Source organism: Eurypyga helias, unplaced genomic scaffold, assembly GCF_000690775.1.
Source record: "Eurypyga helias isolate BGI_N326 unplaced genomic scaffold, ASM69077v1 scaffold8250, whole genome shotgun sequence".
NCBI lineage: Eukaryota > Metazoa > Chordata > Aves > Eurypygiformes > Eurypygidae > Eurypyga > Eurypyga helias.
This window is the reverse complement of record NW_010224998.1, coordinates 1-6,670: the sequence shown is the minus strand read 5'-3', so window position 1 is coordinate 6,670 and position 6,670 is coordinate 1. Positions and strand designations below refer to the sequence as shown.

The 6,670-nt window shown below is 43.7% G+C and overlaps 1 protein-coding gene across 1 annotated transcript in view; it reads right to left on the bottom strand.

Moving 5' to 3' along the window:
• Positions 1–5,523, bottom strand: part of SAMD13 (sterile alpha motif domain containing 13) — an 11,342-nt gene extending 5,819 nt beyond the window's left edge. The window contains exons 1-2 of the mRNA XM_010147536.1: positions 5,436–5,523; positions 1,043–1,154 (exon numbers count right to left, since the gene is read on the bottom strand). Of these exons, the coding sequence (XP_010145838.1) occupies positions 1,043–1,154; positions 5,436–5,488 (165 nt within the window). The 5' untranslated portion in view covers positions 5,489–5,523. The remainder of the gene's footprint in view (positions 1–1,042; positions 1,155–5,435) is intronic.
• Positions 5,524–6,670: the final 1,147 nt, after the last annotated feature.

The window sequence follows — 6,670 nt, the reverse complement described above, 5'->3', positions numbered from 1 at the left end:
TCTTTCTGCACCCTACCAGAGAATTACCCAACACCAGGCCTTTCACCCCCAAGAACAAAGAGCTAAATTTAGATACTCCGTTATCACCCACAATCGGATGGGATTTCACTGCCCAGGTGCTGAAGGCCAATGAGATCAACCAACATTATTTCATGTTAGATGTACAGCTTCCCTGCGCTAGCTCAGTGCCTTGGAAGGTCAAGCCACCCATTCTGATAACTGAATACAAGCGTTGGTCACTAGTTTCCTGGTAGTCGCACACAAACCTATACACTTACCAGGGAAAGTGCTGAACAGCACTCTGGAGATGCACGTTCCTTCTCTATGGAAGAGGTGGGCTGTAGGCCAAGTAAGCCAACCTCCCTATCCTGCCCCACTATCCCAGCTAACCCATATGCTGACAGGCCAGTTACAGGGGGCCATGTGACTGTTAAGCTGATCAAAACTACCAAAAGAAGCCATCCATCAACATCAGTAGTTACAAAGCACAAGCACTTTCTCAGACTGAGTCCTAAAAACATGCTGCTTCTGTGCCTAAAGGGATTCTTCCCCTTTATTGCCAACTTGTCCTTTCCCTGTTCACTCGCACTGCCAAGTTCAATGGCACACAGCAGCCCCTTTTACACCCTAGGTCTTCAAAGGCAACTTGCTGCTTAGGAGCCCTGGGTTTTACAAATACTCCTGAGTGTATTTGCACAATGCACTAAGGAAGAAGGGAGTTACCACTCACATTTGATATAACAAGATAGTGAAAATGAGTGGGTTGCACAGGGAGACTAAGTCCAAGCCAGAAAATTTGTTTAGATTCCTCACCTTTCAGGTGACTGTTTTAAACCAGCTCCAACCCATTATCCACACCTTGTAGAACAATATTATTACTCAAATATCATAGTCCCATGGATTTTCATCCAATAACAGACTCAAATCCATCCATTGATGTGGGATTTCCACTCCCATTTAACAGTATATAATCAGGTCCATGACAAAAATGTGCCATGTGTTAAACTGGTGGCAGTCAGAAGGTGTTTCCTAACAGATTTACCTGTTCTTGAAAAGCATTGGCTTGTTCTTCAAATCCAGCTGTTCTGAAGTAATTCACAACATCGATAACAGCCCAGTCGGCAGGATCCGGAGGTCTCCCGTTCTCTACTGAACTGCAAAGTGCAAAACCAGACAAGGAATCACAAAATGTGTGCAAAGCGTTTGCGGCTTCTTTGCGCACATCCCACGTACATGCCCTCCTTCCTTCTTCCTCCGGGAAAAGTATCCTTTGACACACCTCCCCTTGCCCCGATACAGAACAGTCACTCCTGTGCTCTTCCGCTTCAAAGACCTGACGCTGGGGACAACCGAGGTACCTCTCCCTTCAGAAAAGAAGAAAGTATGTGAATCTTCACATCAGCCAAAGGTAATCAGTCAGGATATTTTCCTGCAAGTCTGCTGCCTTTGCACTTGGAGAACAAAGACTACCAGGACTGAGGTACCAAATCCCTGTCTTTCAAGACTGCAGTTTGCTTTCAGATATTAAGTACTTATAAAGAATTTCAGTATGTGGATTACTCTTTTTGCAGATGAGACTGTGCTTCCTTCTAAACGGGGATAGAAACTACCAGAAACCATCTTTACCTTGTAAGACAAAAGAAAAGAGAGAAGCACCCATAATTGTACAATTGCTCAATATAGAAAATTTCCCCAAATTGTTTTTGGACTCATCTTTAGACAAATGTACGGACTTTTTAAATAGCTAGGAATCTGAGAAAATGTGTTAAAAACAATCGGAATTAATTCCTCCTGTGATTGACTTCAGGCAATTGTTTTCCACAGTGGCAAAACCAACCCATCATTCATATTACTATCCTTATCCTGCATTTCTTATCCTCAACCTGCCATCACCCTATCTCAGATAAACCTTGTGCATCTGCAAACTCTTGGTAAAAAAGACACACAGTGAGCTTGACTGCCTTTCCTAGAGCAATTTATGAGGATGAAAAGCAAGACATCCAAAGAAAACTTTTTTAACGTTTCTCCAACTAGAAGTCCCAGAGTTCATGCCAGACATTTTCCACTGTTCTGCATGCATAACCGTAATGCTAACGAAGAAATATCGAAAATGTACAGATGAGAGCAGATGTCAGAATCCTGTCCATTGCAGGTCCTGAAGCTTAGAGGCAGGACTTTGATTTTCAACAGCACCAGCTGGAAAAGAAACACAGATTATACTCTCCTGGCAGCATTTTTGGTCTGTTCTTTAAATTTTTCTTTTCCAACTGAATGTGGGGAGGTTTAGATTGGATATCAGGAAGTAGCTTTTCACGGAGAGGGTGGTGAGGCACTGGAACATGTTGCCCAGAGAAGCTGTGGATGCCCCATCCCTGAAGTGTTCAAGGCCAGGCTGGATGAAGCTTTGAGCAACCTGGTCTATTGGAAGGTGTCCCTGCCCATGGCAGGGGGTTGGAACTAGATGGTCTTTAAGGTCCCTTCCAACCCAAACCATTCTAGGATTCTATGAATTGTCACCACCGCTGTCTTTCCTAGACTTGCATGTATTGCAGCAAAGCAACTGAGCGAATCAAGGGCCAACCTTGATTCCAACCAGCCATGAAGAGAAGTGAACAAAATCACACAGTGCTTCCCATCACTGTTTCTACAACATCCCCATTCCTACTGAGCTGAGCCCCGGGAAGGACGACTTCTGAACACAATGACTTTTGCTTCTCCCCTAACTCTTGGCACGTACCTCTCAACACGGCAACAAAACGCTGGCCCTAGGGACTTGCACTGCAACCTCGATATCACACTGTATGCTGCTCTTAGCCTTCGAAAGGCAGTCTCTCTTATCACATGGAATATACACATAGAGCAGTGAGCAAAAGGCCAGAGTTTCCTACTTTTGTTCATCAAGTGATGACTAACTTCATGCATCGCTTCACTGATTGTGATTACATAGAAAACACCCAGCAACACTGAGAATGAGACTATTTGGCCTTATTAGAGCTGCACTTTTTTTTAATCAACAAATACCTTTCATTTAAGGTTTTGGTGTTGTGCACATTCTGAGGCTTAAGAATTAAAAGGTGAAAAGCTGCACACAAAACCTACACTTATTTGTAAAAGCAGCATCTGAAGAATTATATTTAAATATGTGTTTTTCCTAAGACATAGACTATCACTTTCAACGATTCATCTTCTACGTAAACAAACAAAACCCCAAAAACTCAGTTTTACAAAAACACAGGAAGTCCTAAAAGATATTAAATTTAATTCTTCCTAAACAGCAAATAGAAGATTCAAGCCGCAAAAATAACTCCTAACTGTATTAAGCTTACATCCCAATACACTTTAGTTTCAAGCTAAATATGGCCCCAAACCCTCCTTCCCACAATTTTCTATTTTAGCCCAGGTGTGCCAGTTCTTTATGCGGCTCTCCTTTTACCCCTAGGGAAGTACAGCTTGGTCCAGCCCCATCCCAGCCTCAATTGCCACGGCTTCAGGGGTCTACCTTAGTCATTAACTAATCAGAGGAAATAATTGCAAGTTCTTTCCTCAAGGAATAGCATCATGCTGGACCTCCAGGGGAGCCAACTTCCACAGCTACAGCTGCAGAAGACTCAAAGGCATGTGGCAGGCTGTTGGAGGCTGTCTGGATTTTAACGCATCTACCCACACAGATGCTCATTTGGCTTCTAGACTTTAATAGTCTACCCCTTGCCCTGCCGTTGCCCATGGTTCTATTCTTTAGACAAAAAAAGGGAATATATAACAGCCCCAGCTTAGCCAGACTTGCTGGATGCTGTAAAATCTTACGAGGACTGGCATTTTAGGTGCTGTAACAAGATACTAGATGCACTGACAATGGATAAAGATCGGGCTTGTCGGCTTTTCACCACTGTCCCTGTACCTTTATTGCCATCATGTGGCAGAAGCAGCTAGGCCTGAAAGGATATAGCTGTGAACAGATTTTATCCAAGCTATAACCACTTCAAGAAAGTGCCAAACACTTTCTTCATAGGTATTTGCACATATGTACTGCACACGCACATTTAGAAACCACAGCTCCCAAGCAGTTTAATTACAAACCCCCTCAGTTTTTAAAAGCCACTTTCACGATTGCTAATTGAGCCTTTATCACCTCAGCCTCAGGGGGAAGATGATTAAATGTAAACTGTCCTTGCTTTGACTGCCTTCCTTCTCCTCCCACCACTAAGTCCTCACTGTAGGAGCAACACTGCCAACTGAAGGTGGCTTCTGAGGGACGTATACAGTATACTCATGGTCACTCAAAAGGGAAAAGCATTTTATGTTGGTATGGTGTAACCAAGGTCTTCAGTGAAGGGGCAGCACGCTGATTTTAATGACCACCATCAGATCTTCTGATGATGTGTCATAAACAGGTGTTGTATCAGCATTTTGAAGTGACCATTATTATTATTATTACTATTACTGTAGTGCCTGGGAGCCTACGCATTGTCAAGTTTTCTTGGAAACATTATGGAAAAGAGATCTGAAGAAGAATGATAAGATGCAGCTTTGCATAAGTGTTGCAGTTTGAGAGGACAAAGAACTATCTAGTACTCTTCTTTCTGGGTGTTGGGTTTTGTTTTGGTTTTTTTTTTTAATATCTCTATATATGTATATATCTAGCTCAGCACAGCTCTAAAGGAGCGAGGCCCATTTTTTCAACATAGAAGTCCACTTCTCAGATCATAACTTCATTCAGAATTGCTAGTCCTAATCTAAGAATTGCTGACCTTTAAGGATACAGAAATGCCTCCAAACTGTTCCCATCCCTTAGCCTGCATTCTACCACACTACAGAAAATTGTAGAGCAGTGCATACCATGTCTCTGTCATATTCCTACTCTAGGCCTGAAGTAAAAACCCAGCAGTTTAGTGCTTCTCCAGCAAACAGCTTAATATACCTGTTCTAGAAGAGAAGGGACACCAAAATACACATGCTGGTGCTGCTACTACTTCTCAGCTCTAGATGGCTGGGCAGTCAGCAGCGAAGGGTGAATGTGTCTCTGAATGAGACAGAGCCTTCCACAGAGGACACTTCTCCCCATCAGGCACTGGTTCTGCAAAGCCACTAGCAGACAGGTCAGCAGAGGCAGAGTATTGGTTACAGCACTACCACTTGCTTTAGTCTCTGGTCGAGATGAGAAATCAATGGAGAAAGTTATACCCCTAACTGAAGTTACCAGATTCAACATCTTTGCGTTACTATACAGTTCTCCCACATACCGCTTTTAATCAATTCAGTGCCCAAGACTCTTCTGTTTCCAAGTTGAAATATAATAAAAGTAATTGAGAATGGGGAAGGTTTGAAATGAGCGAAGATGGAGGTGCCCACCCTTGCCAACCGCATTAAGTCAAAGGAAAACTACAATCAAAACCCATGTGCCGTTTACATAAACTGAACACTATGAATTCACTTACTTTTTGACATCCAGAGAGCCATTTTCCTTGTTTTCCATGTCAACAGTTAGCATGGGGAGGATAGAGGTTTCTTTTGCTTCAGCAACTGATCAACAGGGGGGAAAAAAGCTGTGTTTAATTATCGGTAGTATGAAAAAAGCAACATCTTTTAACAGAAACAAGCATTCCACAGGGATGCAACCATGTTTCCACCTAGAGCAAAGGTGCTGTCAGAGAGTGCTTTCCGCAGAAGCCTGGCAAAGCTGAGAACCGCTAATGAACTAGGCAAAGTTGACCTGTGCTTCAACCACAAGAAATATTTCATGCCTGAAAATCAAGGAAGGTAATGTTACATTTGATCCTTTTTGCAACTAACAAAATTTTGATCAAACTATATATCCATACACATAGGGATTGACCTGCAATAATAATTATATACCAAGAGAGCTTATTACACCTTCAGTCACCCTGCTACACGGAGGATCCAAATGGACATATCTTATCCCTAGCAAGGTTTTGAAGTCCATGAGCTCATTTTACAAATGAGGAATCAGATGAGCATGAAGTGACTTACACCCAACTCACAGAAAGCTGGTAAGCAGAGTTACTAACTGAGCACCAAACTCCCGAGGCCCGAGTATCTTATCCACAGGACCATCCTTCCCGCACTAGCACAGCTTCTCCTACAGGCATGGCATACTGAGCTCCGAAAGGGAAAGGAGCGTTGGAAGGACACGGGAGAAAATCCAGTCTGTTTCCCTCCTCGCAGCGTGCTGGAGTGCTTTCACCACACATCTTTTTCCATCCTCCATGGAACGAGCCTTTTCCCTCTGTTCTCAAGTAAGCCATTTCTGTTTCAGAGAGCACCAAAGAACTGACCAAGCACTCAGGATGTTCTCGCTGTAGCATTAATGGATGCCAGTGAAATGTCACAGAGCTCTGGGAAGTACCGAACAGGGAAATCACACTCTTTAGCGTAAACTTTGCAAAAAATAGAGGATAGCAATTAACAGCACTGTTAAGGAAAAAAGAAAGACCCTTTACTATCCAGCTAGCAGCACGTAAGGCACCGAGAAAGCAGTGACAAACTAATCGGAAAGCTGCTTCGTCCTGCACCGCTGACCCAACAACGCGTTCCCTCAGATCACTTCTCGGGTCACCTGAGGTGACCGCAGAACGACACCCGCACCAGCCCGTCCGCGGGGGGACGGGTCCCCTCGCCCCATCCGCGCCGCAGCCGGCAGCCACCCCGGGCT